At 37.0% G+C, this 25,235-nt stretch overlaps 1 protein-coding gene across 5 annotated transcripts in view; it reads left to right on the top strand.

Moving 5' to 3' along the window:
* ARFIP1 (ADP ribosylation factor interacting protein 1) overlaps positions 1-25,235 on the top strand; it is a 38,597-nt gene that overhangs the window by 881 nt on the left and 12,481 nt on the right. Inside the window, exons 1-7 of one of the 5 annotated variants that reach the window (XM_042828375.1) lie at positions 424-471; positions 3,042-3,121; positions 5,812-5,913; positions 14,235-14,349; positions 17,009-17,104; positions 18,574-18,683; positions 23,398-23,619. In XM_042828375.1, the coding sequence (XP_042684309.1) occupies positions 3,044-3,121; positions 5,812-5,913; positions 14,235-14,349; positions 17,009-17,104; positions 18,574-18,683; positions 23,398-23,619 (723 nt within the window). In that variant the 5' untranslated portion in view covers positions 424-471; positions 3,042-3,043. Of the gene's footprint in view, positions 1-423; positions 472-3,041; positions 3,122-5,811; positions 5,914-14,234; positions 14,350-17,008; positions 17,105-18,573; positions 18,684-23,397; positions 23,620-25,235 lie in introns of those variants that run through there. The other 4 variants (XM_042828376.1, XM_042828374.1, XM_042828378.1 and 1 more) reach the window with 4 other exon arrangements.

The raw sequence follows: 25,235 nt of genomic DNA, 5'->3' as shown, positions 1-25,235 counted from the left end.
ATTAGGTACAGAGGAATGTTAGGTAGGAAGAATTATGTTGAGACATTATGTTAGTCTCAGGGTTCTCTATGTTTTGGTAGAAGTTCAGACCATTATAGGAACCCATGGCTTAGGTGATCGGGAGTGGAGCATGGCTTGACCTAGAGCTGGCAGTGTGTTAGCTGCTTGCAGTACTCAGTCTGCATCTCCACAGTGTTCTATGACTCTCAAACATGACTAGCTTTTGTAGGAGGAGCAGTAGTGGAACTGCAAGAGTGCAAAGAGGAAACTATATTGTGGTTGCAGCAGAAAGTGTTTACTGCATTCTTAATTCCTTAAAAGAAGCAAAACTAAGAATTAGTGGTGATGTCCTTAGTTATAAGTCGAAAGTAAGGAAACATGCTTGACTTCGTTATTTTCTATTTGTCTTTGCATTTTCTGTAGTGTTTCAGCAACTCTTATTTCACCAGATGTGGAACCAGTAATAAGACGGTAAGTGCAGTAAACTTCAACGGGACAGAAGACTTTCATCTTATTGGCAATTCATTTATTAACAAATAAATGTAAGTGAAGGAGCCAGCCAGTGCATCCAGCTTAGGAAAGCAAATGTAAGTGTTGAGAATCCTGTGGTGCTCATTTCTAAGACCGTAAGAGTTACCAATTAAGTAATGTAAACTACATTAAGAATAAAGTCCTTTTTCAAATTTGGTTTATTGCTGATAACGTGCTTTGTTTGTACTTGCTCTTAATCCATAAGTGTGCCCATATAACTGCTAATTATAATTGGTTACGTGTTCTGGAGGATGCTTAGGGTGTTGTTTTTAAGCTCTCACGTGGTTAACTTCTGCCAGCTGAAGAAATGATATGTTAAAATGTCTGGTTTTGTGCCATTCTGGGATACTCAGTGTGGTTGCTGGAATTCCAAAGCGTGTGTTTAGTGCATGTGTTGTGCCTGTGTTTTGGGCTTGTTACTGCCACCCAGCCTTCTCTTTCAAGGCAAACAATGCCCATTTTTCAGTGCTCTCTGTAGTTATGGGGACAACTTCCGTCAGCAGGAGAGAGGTGATGTAAATTTCTGTTTGCTTTGGGCAGGCTCATTGACTTACTTGGAACAAGGTTTTTTTGCTTCTTGCAAAACAAGTTTTTCATTTCATGTGATTTTTGAAGTAAATGTTTAAAGTTTAAACCTGAGTTTCTTTTGTGCGGTCTTGGGCTCTGGTGGGTGGTGCAAGTATTACAGCTTTGAGTTGTCTTTTTCCCCACAGCTCTGCACTCTGTGTTTGCAAGCTGCTCTCACGGTTTGGCTCCTGTTATTGCAGGGTGGAGGTGAGCGGCTCAGTGATGTTTGCAGCAACACTTGGCTGTGAATGAAACCTTACACAAAAAAGTGGTCAAGTGACAGAATCATACAATGCTCTGATGGAGTCAGAAGGGTTCTGAGCATACTCAAATGTTCCAGCTGTCTCAGTAACAAGTTGGTCATATATGGACAGAAAGAATAAGAAAGATTTGATTATGTGTTAACTATAGGCCAGAGAAAAGGAAATGTGGACAGATTGGATGACTGTGCTTTGCATCTTCAAGCTGCTGAGGGCAGGTCTGGCATGTTTCATGGCTCGATCATCTGCACTCTTCTGCCTTAGCTGTGAGATAGAAGATGCTATTTAGGGTACTATGAGTACCGTTGTAAAAGATGAGTTGTTATGTTGTGAGTGTTCTGACTGCTTTCAGGAAAGCAGTGCTACGTAAACTTGGGGGAGGAGGGAGGAGGGAGGAGTGTAGCATAGCAAATAAATTTTAAAAGCTTTAAATGTCTTTTTGTTTTTACACAGTATCTCTGCACGGATTTGTGAGGTTTGTGCCCCTAGGTTCTTTTAATTATCAAGACTTTTCTTGCTGCATATCTCATTTAATAACCTTAATTAGCCAGCCCTGCTGTATGGCTTTTTGTACTAGCAGTTTTTTTTCAAATTGATTTGAATACAAGTATTAGTAGGTAGGAGGGAAATCCAACCTCATTCAGTGGTAGCCCTGAGTGAATTGCAGCCTTTCTGGAGGAGTTCTCTTACTTAACCTTGTTTTTACAAAGCCAGCTGGGACGTTATTTAGTGTAATAGGAGCTAGGTGGTTCGGTTTCTCATTCTCTGTGCCCTTATTTTAGTTCCCCTGTTGCACAGGATGCTTACTTTGCTAACTATTTGTTATAATTAGTATGTTTTATACCTTGGAAAATTGAAATAGGATATGAATAGTGATCATTCTCAGATTTTTTTCTGATCTGGTGCATGACTAAATCTGTACAGAGTGGTGCAAAGCTCACTAAACTTCAGTCATGTGTGATTATAGTGAGTACTGACAGTCTGTTTAATTTTTAATGACAGGTTGTCTCTTTCTTGCAAAGCATTGAGGGAGTTGTGGTATCACCTGTCCTTACTACCCATGTGAAATCAAATGTGGGTCACGTACCTAAAATAAGTAAGAAACTTAGATACCTGTCATAACCATGCTACTCACTGAGTTGGTTTCTGGTGTATGTGTTGACTGTTTCTGAATTTCTTTCTCTCAGTAGGTGAGGTGTTCCTGTTAAACAAGATAATAGAATTGAAAGATGACTCTTGCCAATTAGTAAGCTGTTCAGTCTGTTGTGCCTAGATTCTAGTGACTTAGGATCAACATAAACTCATGTAGTATACATATGCTTCATCTCAGCAAAATCTAGAAAAACTGGGTGCTTTGTAATGGTAGGATGCAAGAGGTGTGTTGTTGCAGATGAAAGTAAATATCGGCTGAAGAACTGTAAAGCTGTTTACTTTCTGGGTTTTAGGTTGCAAGGTCAGTGTTTTGTGCAGGGAAGATGTCTTGGATAGGAGCTTATGCTGCTAGACTGTAGTCATTGTCTTAGTTGGACTTCAGTGACCTAAAGACCCAGTCCACCTCTAAGAAGGAGGCTTCTTTTTGCTTCAGTAGAGCTTGCAAAAGAAATTTCTCCTGCAGTTTTTGCTTCCATTTCGTGAAGATTCTTTCATGTCAATTAATGCATGCCATCACTATTTTATTTTCAGGTATGTCAGAACACAGGAATGAATCCACAGCACTTGATGAAATTCATCCAGCTGGAGAAGAGGTCCAGTCTTACTCTGAGGTGACTGAGCGATAGCTGTATTAGTGTCACATCAGCCCATCCTGGCAATGGTTTTGGGCTCCTGGAGAGGTTGATTCGTGTGGCACAGGGTAGTTAGTGTGGGGATGTAAGTTTGTGAGTAATCGTGAATGGGAGGGTTTGATTTTGAGATGTGGGAGGAAGTCCAGTTAACTGACAAGAAGGGATTACTTCAAGCAGTGGTTGTCACTGTGCTGCAGGGTTTGCTTCACAAGCTGGATAGATTTAGGCAGCATAGAGTCTAAAATGTGTAAGTACAGCAGAAAGAAGGGATTATTACTTCAAGGTAGCAGTTCTTGTGCAACATTGTGTAGCGAGGCATTGTGTTTGCTGGTGGAGTGGTGGATCTGGGCTGCTTTGGCTTTCTTTTTCGTGGGATCAAATTCAGTTTGCATCTCCATTGTGAGCAAATTGTTGAAGTTCCCACTTGTCTATAGACATTTTAGGAAGCTGTTTCACGGAAATAGAGAGTAGATGTTTCCCTGGCTGCTGTAGAGTGACAGTAGAAAATATTAGTTATTTCATTCCTTTATTCATCACTACAAATGTAGGAACTTCACTAGATTTGTTTTGGACTGTCCCTGCATACTGTTACATTTCTGAGGATGCAGCTGTATTATTTACAGCTTAAATGAGCTGTGGGCTACACTTGCTGAAGGGACACTTCGTTCAGTAATCATACTCACTGTTTTAACAGAAATATTACTTTGAGTTGATGGTTTTGTCTTCTCAGCGGTCAGTAAGCTTATTGTGACTGAGGTTGCAGGAAGCTGCATTCATAAGGGAGATGATTTCTGGTTTTGGCAGTAATCTGTATGTAGAGTGTGTGTTTTGAGATACTGTTCTCTTGTAGCTGTTCACCTGGGGCTGTGGCAGAAAGCAATTCTTCAGGTTCTCTGTGCTTTCTTAGTCCATTATTGTCTCTATTTTGTAGTTACAAGTATTGGAACTGTATAACCTCTGCTCTAAAATTGCATCAGTTCTGGAGAACTGATGGCAGTGGAAAAATTCCACAGCCCCTTTTTGAGCATAGGTCACCTTCTTTTAACCCGTGTTGTTTCTACAGTCTTGTTTGCTGAGCAAACACACATGTACTTACTTGGGGATGAAGTAGGGGAATAAGGAAAGCTGATGTGAGAGTGAAGAATTAGGGGTAATGGGTGCAAAAGGGGAGTCCTCAGAACCTCCATGTAAATCAGTGAGGGAAATACTAATCGCATTCCACCCCACAACTGTAGTCAATTCATCTTAGCTTTTATGAAGTGATGGTGCGGTCACCTCTTGCCTCTATGTTATAATTAGTACACTGAGCATAAATTACTGCTACTGATGATGTACTGATTTATGTTTTGTGTGGTCAGAGCTGGGCCAATTGTTGCAGCATGTGTCAGGCTTTTGTGCATGCGCATGTTAGAGTTAGTAGAATCACAGTTGAGTGAAGTGTGAAATGAATCGTTCCCCTTGCTGTTGGTGACTGTTGGAGAGGAGTTGTCCGTGTTTGATGTTCTCTGTTCTTCACTCTTTCAGGACATGGTTCATCTTTTCTGTATCACGTTGAATTGATCAGAGTGTTTGTCCATTGTTTTGCGTGTGTTCAAGTGGTTGGTAGAGGTTGTCACGTTGTAGTAGTATTCTCACCAATATGAGATTCATTCTGAGGAGGGTAGGCAGCATAGTTGTAACTATATGATGTAACCAGAGCTGATAAAGTCACATTCCATAGTTTTAGTGAAGTTACAGATATTCAACTCAAATGTTTGCATCTACACCAATGTTGTCTGCAAGTATAAAAACACGAAAGCTTTTCATACAAACATCCCTTTTCGTAAGTGTGGTTTGAGAGGTTGCATCAAGATGTGCTTCAAAATAGCAGGTAATTTGTTTAGAACCAAGACCAGTGTCTCGTGCTTTGATGGTGTTGCTCTTATAAATAAATTGTGTCTGTTTATTGCAAGAGTCTTTTCCAGTTCTTAACCCGGGTCATTATTTGTGGTTACGCTGCTGCTTCTAGTCTTCATGAAACAGCAGCATCTTGTTACTATCTTTGGCTCTGGAATTGCGTTGGAGCTTTCCAGTTCTGGTGCCTGCGTTTCACTATAGGTTTACTGCCGTTGGCTGAGTTGGAATTGTATGCCATCAGTTTGGTCAGAAGGTGGCGCTAAATTATGAGAAAAGCAAAAGCAAGTTAAACAACTTTAAGGCTTGGAATCATCTTTTTATTTTTCTTATAAACAAGTAAATTTATTGCTTTTTTTATTTTTCCTACCTAATACTTCTTGTTTATTGTTAGCCAGTACAACTTCATTTATCAAAGCCTGCCTTTGTTGTAGTTGGAGCAGCATTAACTACATCAAGAGTCAAAGTGTGTGTATGGAAAGATTAGGTTTGTGCATGGCTTTATGTCTCATTTGTGTACCCCTCTCCTCTCCCATCACCTATCCTGGTGTTTCTTATTTCTTAGATCTTGAAGCTTTGTGTTATTTCGGAGATGCGCTTGCAAACTGATGTGATTTGGGTTTGTGGTGAAATGAATGCATGCAGACCTAGTATATCAGAATATTACCAAAAGGGAAATAAGTCAGCTGGCACAAGATCTACACATCAAATATTCTAATATAGATCACTCAGTGTATTCCAGAACCAACGCTAACCTATTTCTTCTGGTACAATAGGAAGGTGCAATGGCTCAGGAATCTCCCAGAAATTCAGCAGCTGAAATTCCTGTGACGAGCAATGGACAGCTGGAAGATTCTCACGAGCACAGCTTTAACAGGGTAAGAGCTTTCCTTAGTGTCTAGCAAGGTACTGTTATCAGAAATGCTGAAGTTAGAATGCAATGCGTAATGTACTTCACTTGACATAGTTTTCTCAAGTTTTTTGGTATTTTAGTTTGATAAATGTTAATCTTGTTGGCAAGAATAATAAAGAAATTCTGCCAAGGGTGCATACAGATGGCTTGTGAAGTCAGGAGTGTGCACTTGTATGTTACTGATTTGTGAGTCCTTAGGATATCAATTTTTTTTATCCTGACAGTTTTACCTAAGCAGAAAAGCAAACACTTATAAAATACTGAAGCCCTGTGAAGTCCTCAAATAAGTTCTATAAGCAAGTTCCATATTGTCTAAGGCAAGCTACTTCTAAGGGAGGTTAAGTTAGGAGGTAGCACACCTGTAAGTAAAGATGGTCACTTTCTGATGTGAAGCTGTAGATAGGGCAGAAGTAATTTTTCTATACTTAACCTGGAAAATTTACTATTGTGTTGCTGTTATTAGATAAGTATTACACTCTGTTATGTTTGTAGCATGTGGAATGAGTTTCACCTCATCTGTATGTATCATCTGTGTTTTTCTTATCCTGATTGTATTTTTCAGCTGGTTCTTCTTTTGTTTCACTGCCCAGCAGAGGGTGCTGTGCTACAACTTTAGGGATTTGGTGTTGGTCCTCTTTGCATTTATTTTGTTTTTCGGTTTGTTTTTCAGTTGGAGATCTGGATAATTAGCTCATCTTCATATTTGCTATCTGTCAATACACAGATTTTGAGGAAATCTCTAAGCTCTAACAGTTCCGTGCTCATCTGCAATACTGAACTATTTGTAAGAGAAATAAGAAATACTGTGCACAGCTTGGACTTTTTGTTCTGTCCTATAGAACTACTGAGTAGGGGGCAGGAAAAATAATTCCTTAAGTTTAAGAAGTGATGTGCAACTGGAGCATATTTCCTGATCATGTGTAATTAAATGGAGTAGAAACTCAATTTTGATTAGGTTATGCCTACGTTTTAGGTGGGACAACTGAAGTAAACCTTAATGTGTTAGTAGGTGTAGGTTCACTTGGGAATAGAAAAACAGATGTACTGTTTTTGAGCCTTAGAACTTTGATGATATGACTTGACTGCTGTCTCAAAGCTGTCTGTCCTTTACCTAGAAATTGCTTCTTAGGAGTAGCATGTTCAATAATTTTTTAGTATTTACGGTACATGAGATTGCACTTTTGTTGACTCGGTCACAGCACTTGTTTATTCCAAATATAATCACCATTTTCTGTGGAAAATTGAGATGTTAGTGAAGTTTTTGTCTATGGCTGCGTGGTAAAATTGAGGTAGATTCTTGCAGATGCTATGCATTTTTGTGGCTTGGAGTTAAATCTGTTCTGAAACTTCCACTAAACTCAAAAATGGATCAAGTATTTGGTTGAGTCGAAGAAAAATTATGCTGTGCGAATTTGATCGTGTTTTCTGCTGTAGCTTTTAATACATTTTTTGTATTTACACATTTTTTTCATATTGGAGTCAGTGAAGATGAACTTTTTGAACTGTCTTGTGCAAGTTAACACCTGCATGACCTAAACTCAGAGTATGTGATAAGTGGGGCTGCTTACAAACAAAACAAAGAAAACAATCTCCTTGAAATTAGTATCTATCTGTTTACTGATCTCTTAGTCTCAAATTTTAATACTAAGCTTCCATTCATCTTTGTGTTTATTATTTTTAATGGTTAATGCTATACTTTTTTTTTGTTGCCAGTATTTTCAGTAATTTTTTTTGCTATAACCTAAGGCAATATTCTGCACTACAGTACATCTATGTTGAGTTTTCAGGGGTCTTCTTCCCATTATCCTATGGGAAGGAGAGGCCAAGCACTTGTTTTTTAGGAGGTCGCTTAAAAATGGGGCAGCATGCCATTATCACGAAGTTGTGCTCTTACCGCAGTGCTCAGTAAAGTGTGTGAGCACAGAGGGATTTTGTCCACTCAAATTCTAGTGTACTTCTCAATCAAAATTTCTTGGTGCTTGGGGGAATAAGGGTATTTTAGTTTTTTTCTTATTGTTATAGGCAGTGAGATGTACAGCTGTACATTGCATAATTCAGGTATAAGATTAAAAAAAAAAAGTAATTGATCCCGTATTTCTGTTTGCTCTTCTACTCCACTTTGCCACATGCACTTGATAGTTGGTATGCTTTTTTGGTAGATTGAGTAAAGATGTAGTTGTACAGTGTGCTTTTCAAGATTCTGTGGTTATAAAGATTTACACGCCTTCTTAGCAGTATCATCAGACCTCATCCATAAGCCACTCAGGCATGACATTTTTGAGTCAACGTGGTATTTGTATGTTCTGAAGCATGACAAATAATTCAATTTGCAAGATAACACGATATGAATATATTTATTTTGAAGTGGCAAGGAGAATTGCTTGTTCTTTGGAAGAAAAAATGTGACTAGTTGTGCAGAATATCCGACAGAACAGATGGTAATGACGTTGCAGGAAGAAGTGTATTTGTTCCGTTCTTGTGGATATATATTAAAGCACTACTTGATGCATCCTCAGTAAGTTGTAGCTCCTGTACGTTTAAGAAAAAAAAGTAATAAAAAAGACACAAGGTAGCTTGAGTGTTTGCTGAACTGTAAAATCTCATTTAGAAATATGCTGCTGCATATGCTGTCTGGTTTGTAATAGTAAGAAATGCCTAAGGAATTCTGACAAGTTTTGTCCTGCCTCTATGGTAAATGGAATTTTTTTTTTTACTAACAAAGCCTGTAACTTTAATCATCAGCGGATAAAATGTCTAATGTTTCATTACAGAAAGGCTTGAGTCGGTGCTTTTCAGCTCTCCAAGCTCTGTTGAAACTTAGTTAAGCTCTAAAGACGTGAAAAAAAGTGTTTGCTGATGTTTGGATGCTTTTTAGTCTGTGTTAATAACAGAGAACTTCAGTGATTACTAATTAAGCGTGTTTTTCTTGCTATTTTGTACAAGAAAACACAGAAAAAAATGTTGGTTTATATTTTTCACGGGTTTAAGTCACTTATCCCTGTCTTGTAGAACTAAGTTTTCTTCCCATGGAACTTAATTGCAATTAGAATAGTAGTGGCTTTAATGTTGCTGAAGGGATAAGAAGTGAGAAAGTATATTATTCCTTATTGAATCACATGCCGTAGGAATAATTTAAAAAGCCTTCTTTGGTCTGCCTGTATAGGTACTCAAGAGCCATAAGCTACTTGTTATGCTTATACTATTGTATGAGATCTGTATTAAGTTCTGAAGTCTGCATCTCTGAAATCCTCATTTCACTATTTCTGTTTGCTTTCTGTGTTGCTTCCATCTCTTTTCCCACTTCTACAGGGGTAAAACATTGTTAAATATGTATATAATACTTGTAATTAACTTTGGAAAGAAAAATTGAACTTAATTGTTAGTATTCAATCTGTTAAATTTCAAGCACAAAATGAACTTTGAGATTTGGTGAACCTGAGTGCAAATATTCAGTATGTTGTTCTGTAATTCTATTAGGTTTCCAGGTTATGCAAATAGGTAAAGTCAACTCATTTTGTCTTTTCCCATTAAATGATGCCCCGGCCTTCTCTCTCATGTTCTACCTAAAACATCTGAGTTCTGTTTGATAGGTTTTGCTGTACTGACTGCTGTGTCTAGAACTCAATTTGTGCACTTGTATTTTAATTCACACTGGTTTTAGAACTCAGATTGGCATGTCAGTTATAGAAAACTGCTTTTGAAATGAAACCAGTTCAGTCTGTCTGTTTGTTGCCAAGTGATCTGCTTGTCTTAAAATACAGTAATTATGAATGTGAATGGTGAGAGTACAAGTGAAATAAATATTAAAGCAGGTTGTGATTTGGTGTTAGGTAAGCCTAAAGGATTGTGGCAGGAAAAGCTTACCTTCTTTTTCAAGAGAAATGTATGTGTATTGAGAATAGAGGCAATACCAGTCCATGTTTTCTGCATGTTAGAAGTAGAATAAAGCATTAAGCATAAAAATAAATGGCAGGAGAGCTGTAATTTCTATTGATATGAAGATCTAGGGAATTCTTGGAAGATAGAGATTGAGTGAGACAAAGGGTAGAGGAAAATGTGGGATAAGGAGCCCTGCCAGTGCATCCATTAGGGCTCTAAATGAAAGTTCAGAGCTCTGTATCTTACTAGATGGATGTTATGTCTACTCACTGAAGATTACATTAAAATAATCTTTAAAACTTTAAACTGGATCTTACAATATGATGTATTACAAGTTCTTCCCAAAGGTAAATTTCATGTCTTACTAAAAACATCATTGATTATTTGAAAAATATATGAGCATGTGATTGTTTCCAGTTCTAGTTGCTCAACTTTGAATGGGCTCCTCAAATTAACAAGGAATGTGTTGGCCTGTTTTTCAATTGCTTTATTGAAAGTAATAAAGGCACCTAAAATTGTGAGTTTTGAAACTGTTGTTAGTAAAAAGCCAACAGTGATACTTGGACTTCTGTTCATAATGACTGATGCAACTGTGCATTGTGTCATTTGTGCTGTGAAAATTCTACCCCGTGGACAAACAAAACTGTTTTGATATCTTTCTCACTTCATTTTAAATTTCAGTGTAGAGCATGGATGGGAAATGTCTTTATAGAAAGAAGTCTTTTAGCTCAGCCCACATTTCCTTCTTTCCGTGTGTTCTGTGTGACTTCTTTGACGTGCGTACCATATCAAAAGAACTGATACAAGTTCATGCTAGTTGGCCTGTATAACAAACGGAAGAATATTGCTGTTGGAGACATTTAAATAAGGCTATTCTCATTATAATAGCATAATGTGGTGATTTGAACTAAAAGTGGAGTTTTAACCAGAGACTAATGTAGTTTAAATGCTCTGTGCTGTGCAGGTTGTTTGCGCTGACTCAACTAGACCGTACTTTTATTCCTTTGGGCCGTTACCATCCTAAATGGCTGAGAATGGCATAGGTAATTCAACCTCTTGACTTCACGGGGATATTTTAAGTTGTAGTTTTTATACTTCTAATTGTGGGTTACAATGGAAATACCAGATGATAATTGCGTAAACAAATGCAGTGCTTCATTCATCATTCTCAATTGTATAAGAATTAAATCATTGCTTTCTGTGGTGATGACAATACATTATGGGCTTGTATTTTTGAGATATATGAATGTATCTTGAATTCTAGTGGCGTTATTAAGAAGGTGTCAAATAACAAATTTGAAAGCAGGTTTTATGATCATCAAACTCTTCCTACTAGCTGGAAGAGCAGTAATTAGTCAAAACATGTTTACCTTACTGTTGAAGAAGAATCTGACTTGACTTCCTATGTTGTAACAGCAAATATTGATGGGAAAAAGAGAGCTATTTACGTTGCTTTCTTCTTACATTTCCAAAATATCCGTAAGCACTGTAACAGCTTCTCTTAAATGTGAAGTTTACAAAGGTAATCTTTTCCTTACTCTAAGGTGTTTCTAAATTATACTTGAAGTGATAAATTGCTTCATCAGAAACAGATGTCTGAGTAGCCTTTTTGTCTGTCTTTATTGCTTATAAGGAAGCATGGTCAGTTGCAAGAATCATGTGCTAAACTGAAGTTTACATGCAGAAACATGTCTGTACTCAATGAAGTTAGCTGCCATGTTTGTAAACAGCAAAGAGGCAGTGGATTGGTAATCACTGATGACATTTCTCATTGCGTAAACATCTTTCTTCAGCAAGGTGTATTTCAGCTGGTTGGTATAGGTACTAAAAGCAGGCATGAATGCATTTTTTCACACTGCACTTCACCTTTTTTGACAACTGAAGAAAAGATTCCTCTGAACAAATGTTTTGTGCTTGTTTATGCACCTAGGTGTATACGTGCCAATAAAAAAAAATCTGCCTAATATACCCACCGTTGTGATTCTTAATATATTTTCATGAACTGAGAAGTATTTTTTTTTATTTTGGAGAAGGATCTTTTTGTATGTTTTAGAGTATTCTGAATGATTCATTTAACTGTAGTTTGTTCAGTCTGTGTTTAGCTTTGAATCAAAATTGAACAGTATCTATAAAAGCATTTTGGTTGCTTAAACTTAGATGTAAACTTCTGTGTTTACAAAATAGATGTTCTGCATTTTTATCTTGAAATACAAATGATGGCTTGGATTCCTGTTTTGAACATGCTTAGAGAGGTTAGCTGTTTGGCTTCAGGTTTCAATATTTTTGTGAAGTATACGATGTGCCACGGTGTCCTTGGGGAGAAAAAAAGTTTGATGCTGTGTTCTGTTTTCCTAAATTGGTGCATCTTCCTCTCTGCTATTTGGTAATCGTTGTGCTTTTTTGTGACTCCTACTGGCTTGCAGCATTTGGAGTTAAATGGACTGTGAATACCAGTTGAACTAGGTTGAAGCAAAGCTTTCCATCATACCACCAACTATGTTTACTTCAATGGAGGTACCAGTGTAAGTCAGCTGCGAAGACAAAGTATGTATCAGGTGTTGAGATCTGGTTTATTTGTGAGATCAGGTTCTGTGCGACTACTGTATGTTTTTCATGGTATGTATTCTTTCCCATTTTCTTTTTGGTATTATGCTTCAGGTACATAAATGGAGCGTTATTTATATGAAATAGCCAGTTGTATGAGTACAACTGTTGGAGTTGGTTACTCCAGTTGCAGTAATGTCCTCGGTTTCCCACATCAACGACATTTCTACTGTATTGGAATTCACACTTGTATCTTTTGCTTTTTCTTCCCCCTAGGAGTTTGTCTTAAACTGAAGACAAATCAGTCTGTGGAGATGTGATCCAAAGCCACTTCTTCACATTCTGAGCTTTTAGGCAGTATCATTCTTAGGCAATAGCTTATATCTTGTTTGTGGACTCGGTGACTGCAATATTACATAAAACATACATTGGATTTTAAAGATGATATTTTGTGTGTAATCTCTTAATTGCAAGTATTATGCATAGTTACTGTATGTATCCAGGCAGTGGCAGTTTTTTTAGAGCTATGTGTAGTTTTTGTCTATGTATTTCACTATTGCATTCTGAAGTATTGCAATATTGCATTATTGCATGTTTTTCTGCGCTTCTATCTTTTCTTGCAAGGGGATGTAAAAGTATATCTAACTCCAGAAAATGCCCATTTTCTATCTCCTTGATGCATAGTTTCTTTTTTTAAGTGCATCTTACCCTTTTTCTTTTGTTTCTATAGTAGCTTTTTGTTCACTTTTTACTGTTAAGAATTAGTAGTTTACGTTGCTTTGTATGCCTATAGGTTGTTTTTTTTAGGCGCTAAGTATATTCCATAACATTAGAAGTTGAAACTTGAAATAGAACATGGCCAGAGCTCAAAGGGTTCCAGTGAATAGAGCTACTCCTGGTGAATGGTCACCAGTGCTGTTTCCCAGAGCTCAGTTGCACAGCACCCTCAATAACAACATGCTTTACCTCTTGCTTAGCTCTGAAGTGCCCTGGCGGCAGTTAGACTTGGTGTCTCGAGGTCTCTTCCAACCAAACTGTTCTATTGTCTTTCTTCTTCTTAGGAGGATCTTAATTTCTGCCTCAACACATTGTTGCCAGCAAAACTTAAACAAGGGAGTTTCAGACTGTTTAAAATTGATTAATTTTAAAGGCAAGGAGAAGTAAGCAGCTAAGAGCATTTGTGATACAGGGAGGTGCTCAGAGGGAAGTTGCTGAGGGAAGATGCCTTCCTGTTTTTACTATGTCAGAGTTGGAGGAGATTTCATGTGCTGCTTATAGGAATTAAGGATTATGTGATATTTAAAGGTATTTCGAGCCTAGAGTGAAATAACTTGTATGTCTGATAGTTGTTTTCATGCTTTTGATGGTAAAACATTGTCTGCCCTTAGTCTTAGGGCTTTCTGTACCCTGATCAGTTTAATGAAAAGCATAATTAAACTGCTGTGATTGTCTGGACCACAGACAGCTTCAGACCACTAAGCATGGTGATGTAGGCCACGCTTTTGATAATTGCTACTCAAAAAGATGCATTCTGGTTGTGCCTCAATCCTAAATTATAACAGCTTCATGTTTTCTGTAACTCTGTTTGTTGTCTTCTTGCAAATGTCAGAAGGAAAGCATGTTAAATGAACAAACCAGTGTATCTAAAATATATACACAAGCTATGCTGATTGTTTTTAATTGAAGTTTTATTTTGCATCGTAGCGGAGTGCTGTGTCAATGGCAAAGACATTCCAGGCTAGAGGCAAACCCATCTGAGAACTGCTAAAATTACATCGTAGTACCTTGTAGTTGCTTTTATGTTGGTTTTTTTTTTGTTTTTTTTTTAACATTAGTTTTCCATTCTATTCAAATATTTCAAAGGACTTGAAACGTTCATTACCAGCTGGACTTGGACTCTCTGAAACCAAAATAACGTCTCATGACTTTGACAGCACCAAAGAGGGAGTTGTTGAAGCAGGACCATTTCCAGGGAAAGGTAACTTGCTTTTTAATCTCTTTCAGTTTATAATCTTCAGGTATATTTTATATGCTCAGAAATAACATTCTGTAGCTTCTGTGAGCATTTTTATGTAGATGTGTAGGCTGAGATGTATGTTAGTGACAGCCTTATTTTTCTCTGGTAGCTGGGGTGTTAAAATAGAACTGCTGCACTCCTATTATCTGTCAAGGGACTGATAAAACTTTTTGTTAAATTGGCCCTCACTTGGGGGAAGGGAAGTAGTTTCCTTGAAACTGTGTCAAACCAAACACTTGAACAATTACACTACTTTGAAAGTCTAGATTACAAGTGTTGTACCAATTTGAAATATAACTTTTCTTTATACACAGTTCACTTACCTGGAACAGATGAATTACTGACTTCTCTTCCCAAGTAGTCTTTCCTTCTTTAATGTAACAGTGCACATAATTTAATGTTTTGTCAGGAGCGATAACACCATGGGTCTCTCCAAGTACTATGTAATTAAAGTAATTTCTCTTATTTTTTCAGCACCGATTCACAGTTGTTTAGAGCAGGATAATTTTAGTTTATAATCTTTAGAACATGTTAAGTCTTGTAAAGAAATAAATAAAAGTATTAAATAAAATATTTATTGGGTTAAACTTTGTGGGGGAAAAAAAAGGTAAGTCATGTCAGTGTTTGCCATCTGTCTAAAAACAGAAGATGCAGTGATATAGTGTGTGAAAGTGATATTTTAATGAATTTCGTAGCTTAGTCTACTTCTGAATTTGAAAGGTTTGAAATGATCTCAAAGGAGCAGCTGTGAAAATAAGTCCTTTGTAGTCACACGTTTAATTTGCATTTTGCTTCATTTCCTGTTTTGTAAAATGTGCTTATGAAAACAGTGATTTACATGCTGTACTGTATGTATATTACAAAGTAAATGCTGTGGTTTCTTTAAGACTGAAATAAGCAGAATGCCTAGCTAAAAACTGGGCAGATGGCAAGCCTCTCATCATTCTGGCCTTTCTGTATTCTATTTGCAACATAGCTCTTGGAAGTGCTAAGTATGTTAGACTGTAAGAAAAAGAATATCTTAGATTTGTTTCAAGCTATGCTCATATGTAATAATGTAGTAAGTTATGTACACAAATAATGAGCCTTAAGCATGTAATTTTTAACAATACAGATATCAGTTTTCCTTCAGAGACTGTTTTCAAATTATTCCTCATGTTCTATCCATATCAGGCAGAGAGATATAGCAGAAGATTAGACTCTCTAAAACTAGAGATAAAATTTGAATGATAGCTCTATTTTAAAATATTCTTAATCCTGTGTAGGTGTTTTTATTAAGGCTTCATTTTTGCAGGCTAAGTAAGCAGTAATGTGGGGAAGGCAAGGATCCAAGAGGTGCTGAATAATGAAGCATGCATGGGGCTGCGTTAATAGTGTCAAGTCCTAGAGTTTTTTCTTTTAACTGCTTGTCTTTGTTTGCTTACTGAAGTGATTTAATCTTCAGGTCTGTAGTAGTAGGATCTTGTAGTCCAACTTTTATGTGTGGATGGATCCACTTGCAGCTCTTATGTAATGTACAACAATCGAAGGTCACAACAATGGCGCCTTTCAATCTCATTGCTTCTGTGTGATGTTCAAGTGCTTTTATATCCCACGTATTAAAATGTTTTGCATCTCATGTTGGTAGTGCTGTAGAATGTGTTTAGTAGGCAAAATCTAGTTGTGTTGATTTAGTTACTTCAAGTGGCATTTCTGCTATTGGTGATAGGTAAGTTCTAGTGCAAAGTGCTAAGGTTTAGACTTCTTTTTTAAACCCCCATCACACAGTGGACACTCTCAATCCTACAAAGCATCTGAGATCTCTTCAGCAGAAGTGATAGAAGCACTCCCTGGTATGCTGATGACTCCTGACTGCAGAGGAAAAACTATCTCATTCTATTTTTTGTTCAACTCTTGAAAAATTCTGTGAGATTGTCACTCTGCATTTATGTGATAAGAAAGAGTTGCAGAACTCACCAAACTGCTTAGGGAGCACACACAGTACAGGTCATTTGAAGGTGTGCTTTTAGAAGTGAGAACAAGCAAGTATTGTAAATTCTTCTTTTTGGGAGGGAAGTTACTTGACTTAACAGCTAATGATTCTTATAATCATCAGTACAGGTTATCGTTGAGTTTTGTGGGTGTGTTTTAAGTTGTTTTTTTTTTTTAAAAAAAAAAAAAAAGACAGGTTTAGGAGTAGATGTTGAAGTCTAGTTAAAATTGGCCCAGGTTTCAGAGCCTGCTTGTTCCCTTGATGCTGCAAGTATTGTTGAGCAGCAGCGTGCAGTGAAAACTACCTCAAACTGAAAATGTGCCTTCATCTGCAGTAGCCATACATGGAGTTCTCTGTTGGTAGTACGTATTTTACTTATGAAGCTGCCAGTTGTATTTTGATTACTCTTTTTAAAGAAAGGAAAAATTGGCATCGTGACTTAAAGAATAAAATTAAATCACAAAAACTTGGAGTAGTTCACATGAACAGCTGCACCTTTTAAAAAGCATTTGTGCATCTGTGAATGTTTCTATTTAATGTGTTGCTAAAACAAATATTTCTTTGCTTTGAAAATCTATCTGTAAAAGTACATGTTGCCTCCTAAGGGAAGGTGGTGGATTTTCATGGTTAAATATGTCCCCTTTCCAGGTTCCTCAGCATCACCCAAATCAACTGTTATATCTGCCAGCAGTGCAGCAGCTAGCAGACTGGCTGGACAAGGTTGTGATTTAATTATTCCCACAGGTATCGCAGCACTGAGCGGATAACGCCCTTGTCTCTGCTGACACTGTACTAAAACTCCTCCATCTCTTCAGTCATTTGATTTACTCTTACTTGGAAGCATAATTTCTAGGGGCTCTTGGTGTTCCTGGTTTCTGGATTTTAACTGTTCACTAAGTAATCTCTGCTTCCCTTTCTGTTTGCTACTTTTTGTGCTATAATGTTGAAAACAAATTACTACTAACAGACAGTAACTACAATGTGCATAATCAAGTTCTTTTATTTTGATTGAAGCTGAAACTCATGGCTTTCTTTTTGCACCAAATGTTCATATTTTCCTGTAAAACAGAGTATGAGGTGGCGATTAGGAATTTCTAACACCCAAGCTTGGCTTTGCCGTTTGACTCATTTTGTGCCTATGGGCAAATTACTTAACATCTATGTTTCCTTCTATGTAAAAGGAGAAAACTCACTCTGTTACCTCATAAGGGTGTTGAGAGGATTAATTACCTAATGTTTGCACAGCATTTTGAAGACATAAAGGATACAGTAGTGCTTGATGTTGAAGGAGTATCTTGAGGCATCTTTATAGATGTTTTTTCCAGTCACTTATTTACGTAAATTACCAGCAGTGATGAGGTGACTGTAAGTAGCCATCAGGACTATTCAAAGCATGCGAGAGCAGCAGTAGTCAAAATTGTTCACAAATAAATTTTGAGAAACTGCTTTTAAAATAATAGAATTTAGCAGCTTTTACTGTTTAGTATAGTAGGAAATGGTTTTTCAAAAATAAAACATAGAATCTGTGATGTCCTGTACTAGCTTGAAAATATTACGTAGACAATGAATACGTGCTCATGGGACCTAAATATCTTTATTTGATGCTAGCAAATGCTTCTTTATTGCTGTTTTTGTGCTGTTGGTGCATGGAATGAATTGCTCATAAACCAACAGGCTAAAAAAATCTGAAAAACATAAATAAGCTACACTTCCTTGATGGTGGCTAAATGTGTTTTCTGGAAAGGATAATGTTCATTAGAAAGAAAATCTGTTTCGTCATGTCTTTAAGTTATACTCTGTGGCAACAATTTTTATAAGTTGGTAACATTCATTTAGTAGTTTGCAGGATATAAACTAACTTCAGATTTGCTAAGTCCAGAAGAATGTTCGACTTCTGGAATGTTAGAAACATAGATAAAGTAAAGAACAGGTATCTAAAACGGTTTTAAGGTTGGTTAGTAAACTCCATGCTTTTGGGTAAGCTTCCTTAAGCCTTTTGCCAAGTAAAAGTACTGAGATGCACATGCTCTATATCTGTTTTTAATGTAATTGTTTTGAATTCATCTTGAAAATTAACAAATTTATCAATGTGTTTACTTTCACCTCATTCTCCTTTTGCATGTGCAGTTGCGCAAATCTTCCTTACTCCTATTAATTCCTTAAACAAATCAAAAACACAGGCCTTAATTACTTACTTTGTGTATAACGTGTAGGGAGTAGAGCTCAGCAGAAGAGTGGACCTGTTGTGTTAGCAGATGAAGTGAAGAATCCAGCAATGGAGAAGTTGGAATTGGTGAGGAAATGGAGCCTAAATACTTACAAGGTATGTGGACTTAAACTTGTGTGTGCATATATATTCTAGAAATGAGTTTGCAACTGAAACGGACTATGGCTTTTGAAGAATGGCGCTGCAGTGTGGAAGGAAAGCATTTGTCATTTCAGTGAGCATAAACAAGAATGTGCATGGAAAGCTTAGTTTTCTTTGTTTGACTGGATAAAGATACTGATTTAACAAGGAAAAGAACATTGTGTGTCTGGTGCCTCCTTCAAAATAGAGAACGTACAGATTTCAGTATGTAATGCTCGTGATTAAGACATCTTGCTAAGCTGATTGCTGATACAGTAGAATTTTATCTGATGGAAAAAGTCAGGTGAATCTACAAGTTATAAACTTGTTAATTGCAATTCTGATATTTGTTTTATATTAGCTCTATTTTTTTTTTTCTTAGCACTGTAATTGTTGTTTCCAGTTTGTCTGTTTTGCTTTTGTTTGGCACTTGTAGAAGTGCTTAAAGCACACCAGTTTGCCAGAGGTGACTCTTTTAAAATAGCCACAAAGTAAGGAACAGTTGCCAGGAAATGTATTACAGTCAGGAGCTAAGATGAATTTTGGAAAATAACTTTCCATTGTGGATGAAACTCCAATGGCAGAGGTGGGGACAGCTAGATGTGCATCAGTGGGAACTATGTCAGGCCATAAAGAGGTAAAGAATCTGTTTTAAAATGTTTTTTCTTGTAGAACAGAGGTCTGAATCCTTCCAATGCCTTGAATCCAGGAAGGGTATTCTCCCCTGTGAGGATGTTCAGTATAGTGAACATAGACACTGCACTCGCTAGAAAAGGTTTATGCTGTCTGTTGTGTTAGAATCAGAAATTTGACCCTTTTTATGTACAAAAAGCATATTTAATTTGGTTAAAGATAATATTTCAGTTTGTGGACATTCTAGCTTGCCTTATTTCTCTTCAGAAAGGAGAAATTAGATTACATTTACTTTTTTTTTTTTTTTTAACAAGCTATCTTGTAATAGCTAAAAACGTTGGTCTTCAGTGAATCCTTCTCAATGACTACAAGTCTGTAATCTTTAAGAGGATAGGTAATTAATGGCTAATCGTAATTCCTTCCAAATCCATCTTTCTCCATAAGGACTTAGGCATACACTTTTTGCTTTAGGTTTCTGTTTCCAGGTGTTCTTACCAATCTCAGCCAGTTCACACACTTATTGCAAGTATCACTCCTTGCTTGCTTTGGCAGATACATTCAGAAATCATACTCATCTGTGAAATGATGATTAAATATGCCTGTATGTGTGTTGTATACCTCACTATTTTGTCTCTTGTGCATCTCCATGAATGAGAACAGAAATAAGAGAAGGGTATAAACTGTGTTTAAGCAACTGCTTACCAGTGAAAAATTACAGAAGTTGACACTACTGGACTAGCCTAACTGTGAATTTTTCAAAGGTTGCTTAGCTTTCTCCCTAAACTTAGAGGCTTGTAAAACTAGGCTGTTACCTTTGCGGCTACTGGCCCTCTTCATTAAGAGCTGCCCTGAGAATCAGTTGTTGACAGGTTGAGAGCCTGTTGATTAAAAGTAGGGACCAGACTAATAAAGGGCATCTAGTGATTGGGGTCCACTGCAAGCCAACTAATTGAGGGGAGCTTGTTGACAAGGCCTTCTTAAATCAGCTGCAAGAGGTGTCATGTTTGCAGGCTCTCATCCTGATGGGGGATTTTACCACGCAGATATCTGCTGGGGAAAACAACATCGTGACCTGCAAGCAATCAAAGAGACTCCTGTTGTCTACTGATGACAACTTTCTGTTTCAGATATTGGACAGAGACCTACCAGAGATAAAGTGTTTCTGGATCAGGTCCTCGTGAATGCAGAAGAGATTATTAGAGGGGTTAAGATCAGAAGCAGCTTGGGCTGCAGTAACTATGTTACTGCATGTTCGTGATCACAAGGAACGTGGGTCTGGCAAAGAGTAGAATGAGGATCCTGAACTTCAAGAGAGTGAACTTGAAACTGTTTATGCAATTGAATGAGATCCCCTGGGAAACTGTCTCTGGGGACAGAGAAACAGGACAGAGCTGGCAGCACTTTAACAATGCCTTTCTGAGAGCACAAGAGCTCTCCATTCCCCAGAATAAAATCAGACAGAAATTGGGCTTATCCAGCTTGGAGGAGAGAAGGGTCTCATGAGATCTCAATGTGGCCTTCAGGTACTTGAAGGGAGCTAAATAGCAGCAGGGGACTGTCTTATTACATGGTCTGATGGGATCCTGGGCAGCCTAGTGGTTGGCAGCCCTGCCCAGGGGGTTGGAACCAGTGGATCCAAACAGTTCCAACTGTGAGGCCGTTCTGAGTCTTTCCAATCTTCTCCCTAGTTATCCTCAGAAGGAGTTGCTTATTTTCCATGATCTAATGGCAAGTGCTTTTTCTTTTTTTTTTTTTTTTTTTCCTTTACGTAGACTTCTTCGGATGAGAGAAGTTTTTTCAGTTATGAGTTAATATGGATGCGAGTTGCAACTCTTCTTTGCTTTCACTAGTTTTAATAAGTAAGCTTACCTAATTTTTCAGACAATTTCTTAAATTTCAAGGAAGAACATACTAAATGTATTTTGTAAATTTCTTTAGTAGTGGTCTATTAGAACTGTCCAATAATGTCTCCGTTCATCCTTTAATGTACACAGTTTAAAATAACTTTCTTTAAATTTATTTCTGCTGATCTTTCATTTGACAGAATTGACTTTCTTAATATGCCTTGGATGCCTTCTCACTTTTTAATGAGTGTAATTATGCTGGACAGTGTTTTTCTAGGTAATTTTTAGAACAAAGCAAAATGAAGTTCATGTCAAATATTCTGTTTGCTAGTGAGAGAGCATAGGAAATTGTGTTTATACCAGTCCACTTGTAACTAGAGTAAATGGAAACGGTGGCTGGGTACATCTTTTTAGTTGCTCTTGTTCAGTGTTCAACCTTAGTTTTAACAAAGTAAGCAGAAAAAATATTTCAGATGACTAATTCTCATTTGAACTGTTGTCTTTTCAGATATTTTGCTATAACTTCTGGGGAAAATATTCCTGTGTAATTTATTTTTACCCTTCCCCCCCAAAAAAAAATTTCACTTCTTTAAGTTACATTTTTCTCTTGGATTTCCATAGGTATGTGAGAATCAGCTTCTTTTTTTTTTTTTTTTTTTAAATAGCCAGCACTTATTTTTTGTTAAATACATCATGAGCTTACCAAACTTCTTGCTAAGCTATGTTTTCTAATTTCAGTTGGAAGCCTTGGTGTTTCTGATGTATTCAATGATAGTATGATTTGTTCTCTTCAAAACTTATGAATCTTTACAGAAAAATCTGCTAGATAAACTGTTCTTTCTTGTTAATTGATTGAATCTAGTGAAATAGTCCAAATGTTCTGTACGTTCTACTGCAAAGTTTATCAGTTATGACCATCTTGTTTGGCTAAATCCTTGAGTCTTTCTTTCATTTGTCTATTAAATATAAAAAGTACTGGAAAGTTCTAACAGATATTATAAGTCTGTTTGTCCCCTTTGAAAGTAAGTAAAGACTGGACTAAACTGAATTCCTTGAATTCGGAGACACTGGAAAATCCAGTGCTGTAATGTGTTCTGGTGATGTGAATTAAGATAGGGTTGGTCTTTATGTCTCTCAGCAAAATTGTATTCTTGTGCTTAGGTGAAGCTGTAGCCTTGTCTATTACTGAGTTTCATTATAATCCTGTTTCTAGCAGTCATTCTTCAAACGTGTCATTTAGTTTTTGACTTCACGGATTAACTTGAATTTAATCATAGCAGCAAATAATCCCTGTTTTGCAGAGGGATTGTTTTGCCACTTTTCTGCTTTGCAAATTACATTTATGCATTAGTCAAGGGAAGCCCAAACGGTGTGTCTCGGGAGCCTTGCTCTCTCATGTTGGTCTCTGGTCTCTGTCAGAATGTCACAGACAATTGGAACGTGGTAGCTGTCTAAGCTGTCACAGCCATTGGCTGGCTGGTTCAGCCTTCTAAAGGCAAGACTTGCTGCTCACTGTATAAAGAAACTGCAAGGATGTCTCAGAATGTTTGTTTTCAGACCCAAGTAGAATTCTTAACAATCAGTTCCATTTTATAGGCATGTTAATAAATAACAAGAAACACTTCATGTTTTACACATGAGTGAAAGTTTTGAGTCACCTTTAAAAAAACATGCTGAAGATTCCCTTCCATCCATCTTCTTCTCCTTCCTTAGAAAATGAGATTTAAAAGTTTATACATTCCCAGAGCCTTAATGGGAATTCCAAAAAATAACAGGGATTATCTGGAATGGGATGGTTAGTAGGCAAAGTCTAAAAGATCACGGAGCAGAAATTTTTATGCAGAACTGGTAATATTCTCATTAATTGCCTTGAGTGTTGTGAGCTAAATAATTGCTTCTTTTAACTTAGTAAGATTCACTGAACCTAAAAAGAGATAAGCATTCTTTTACTTGAGAAACAATTAGTTATACTCTTGATTTGCTAACTTGAGTATTCATTTTAGTAGGAGTTGAGACTTGTCCAACTGTTCTTGCTGAGTCCTGATGAACTTCTAAAGAGTGTGGTGTTTTTTCAGTTTGTTGTGCAAACTTATATTGGGAGGGGTGATTGTGAAAGAATTGTGTATAATTATCTGTCCCTTGAAGCTGAAAATGGGTGTATACTGTGATGTCTTGGATATATTTGATTCTTTATAATTTAAATTTTTTTCCAGTGTACACGTCAGATCATCTCTGAAAAACTGGGTCGTGGCTCAAGAACAGTAGATCTGGAATTGGAAGCTCAAATAGATATACTGAGAGATAACAAAAAAAAGTATGAAAATATCTTGAGACTGGCACAGACTCTGTCTACACAGCTCTTCCAGATGGTACATACCCAAAGGCAACTTGGAGATGCTTTTGCTGACCTGAGTTTGAAATCATTGGAACTTCATGTAAGACTTTTATGGTGTTTTAAAAAAAAAAAAAAATGTAATGAAACAGCAGAGATGAAGATAAGCCCAATTGACTTGTGCAGATTGTGTGGTAGTTAGCAGCCGGTCCTATAAACATTTGTTAACATCATTACGTATTCTTTTTGTTAAAAGCATCTGTAATTCATTTAAAACTGTAGGATATCACTGGAGTTATTGTAGTTCTTAAGTGTTTCTAAATGTTGGCCTTTAGCTGATGATTGGACTTGGCAACTGACAGCTTTGCTTTGTATAGAAAATGCATTTTACTATTCCTTTTTTCTTCTAATGAGATGTCAAAGCGTTCTGGAGCATTACTTCATGTCAATTACAGGATGTCTCTGGGGAAATATGCCTGGCAGTGGGTAGAGTAGGGCACATTACTTCACTGCTGCATGTTTAATGTGAGTAAATGATTTTTCTGTAGTAGAGTCAAGCACTGAGATTCCATCTTGTAGTCTTTTTTTAATCATAATAATGATGGTAAGAGGACTAATTTTTCCTTTTGTGTTTGGAGTTTCTGAGCAAGGAAGGCAATCTTCAGTTATCTGCATTTGGGTTGTTCTTAGACATTGACAAGTTTATGTAGCGCTGTCACTTCATTACTGATCACAAAACTCTTGTAAAGAAAGAGAAGGTAGGTGTTGCATACCAAAAAATAAGTTGGTTTGCTTCTATGCAAATCCTTCTGTACTTCCAGTGTTAAGTCAATTTCATACTCTGCCTGATCTCCTGGGAAACCACTGTCAAGGGGCTTAACGATTCGCTGGAATGTGGCTAATGAAAAAGCCCAAATTTGGTTTGTTGTTATTAAATGTCACTCTTATTTTTCCCTTTTCATGATTGCCTATTCTCATTGAGTTATAGGAAAGAAGAGGAGTAAATGTTTGTGTAGAAGAACTTTAACCAGTAGCTAGTTTAAAAAAAAAAAAAAAATCAGACTTCCACTGGAGTACAGAAATTTTTAATATTATAGCCTAACAGATGAAGATCTCAAAATATGCCACTTCTAGCAGTTAAGAAATAAAATCTCCAAAGAGGAGTAGTTTTATCTGTTGATTCTTGACCATGGGTATGTGGTTTGTGGCAGAAGTTAGCGATTGTTGTGAAGTGCGTGCTGAAGCTGGATGTTTCTTCCGAAACCTGGATTAATCTGGAATCATGCTCTTATTTAATGAACGGTTTTTTCATGAATAGCTTGTATTTCTAGTGGGAATACAGTTCCTCCAGGTCTTTTCAGCATCTTTTACTGGTCTTGGAATTTGTTTCAGTCATTCATCTCCTATGTAGATTATTGAATGGGGCTGTTCATGAAAATGAAATAAAGGTTTCTGCTGCTGTAATAAAAGTTATCTAACCTTTGCCTCTTGGAGACTTGCCTGATGTTTGTCTGTTTCCTCTTTGTGTTTTCCCTTTGTTTAATCTGTACTGCGTTGCCATCTGTAGCCTGGCCTGTTCTTGAATGTTTGGATAACATTGCCTCTGAATCTTGTGCAGGACTAAAAGTAAAATTTCTGAACAGTTCAGTGTTTAATTTGATAAATAGAAAAAAAGAAGCATAACTTGTTATAGGTAGTTTTTTTGTACATGTTAACAAA

The sequence above is a fragment of the Centrocercus urophasianus genome, unplaced genomic scaffold (assembly GCF_019232065.1).
Source record: "Centrocercus urophasianus isolate 14NV4802_14NV808 unplaced genomic scaffold, USGS_Curo_1.0 seq_3, whole genome shotgun sequence".
NCBI classification, from domain to species: domain Eukaryota; kingdom Metazoa; phylum Chordata; class Aves; order Galliformes; family Phasianidae; genus Centrocercus; species Centrocercus urophasianus.
Note: the sequence above shows the minus strand (reverse complement) of the source record. Positions and strands in the feature narration are given on the sequence as shown.